The 620-nt window shown below is 44.0% G+C and overlaps 1 gene segment (V, D, J or C); it reads left to right on the top strand.

Annotated features, from left to right (window-relative positions):
- On the top strand, positions 1-507 carry LOC106512329 (Ig kappa chain V-VI region NQ2-6.1-like; the record flags this gene model as incomplete). The annotated part of the segment is given in 2 exon segments: positions 1-108; positions 201-507. Coding segments are annotated over 2 exon segments (415 nt in total), but the record flags the coding sequence as incomplete, so codon positions are not given.
- Positions 508-620: the final 113 nt, after the last annotated feature.

Below are 620 nucleotides of genomic sequence, written 5' to 3'. Positions count from 1 at the left end.
ACTCTCTGATCTGTCAGCAGGAAGGTCACTTTCCAAGTTCCACATCATTCTCAGCTCACACTGACAACATGCTGGGGAGCCTCTGCACTCTCATCACTGCTCTATCATGTAAGGAGGAGGACTTCCTGCAGATCTGACCTCAGGTTGGATCCATCAGTCTGTGTGTTTCTCTTCACTTCATGTGGTCTTGTTGTTTCCAGGTGTGAGTGGTGTGACGCTGGTGACCCAGAAGCCAAATGTTGTGACGGTGAGGAAAGGAGACACAGTCTCCATGGACTGTAACCTGGGATCTGTTACCAATTATGCTGCTCTCTGGTATAAACAAAGTCGAGGAGGAGTTCCTCAGTTTGTGCTGTATTTTTACCACTCACACAGCTCACCTACATATGGTTCTGGGTTTTCTTCTCCAAAGTTCACATCTACTCATCAGTCAACATCAGATTATCGTTTGACCATTAAAACTATAGAGGAGCAGGACTCTGCAGTCTATTACTGTAACACATGGGACGGCTCTGTGAACCAGTTTGTATCACAGTGATTTATACCGTGACAAAAACCTCAACACAACTAAATTGAAAATAAATGCTTTTTCATATACCAGATTCTTAGAAGTACTGATG

The sequence above is a fragment of the Austrofundulus limnaeus genome, unplaced genomic scaffold (assembly GCF_001266775.1).
Source record: "Austrofundulus limnaeus strain Quisiro unplaced genomic scaffold, Austrofundulus_limnaeus-1.0 Scaffold5719, whole genome shotgun sequence".
In the NCBI taxonomy this organism is placed as follows: domain Eukaryota; kingdom Metazoa; phylum Chordata; class Actinopteri; order Cyprinodontiformes; family Rivulidae; genus Austrofundulus; species Austrofundulus limnaeus.
The sequence above is the reverse complement of the archived record's forward strand: the minus strand, read 5'-3'. Positions and strand labels throughout refer to the sequence as shown.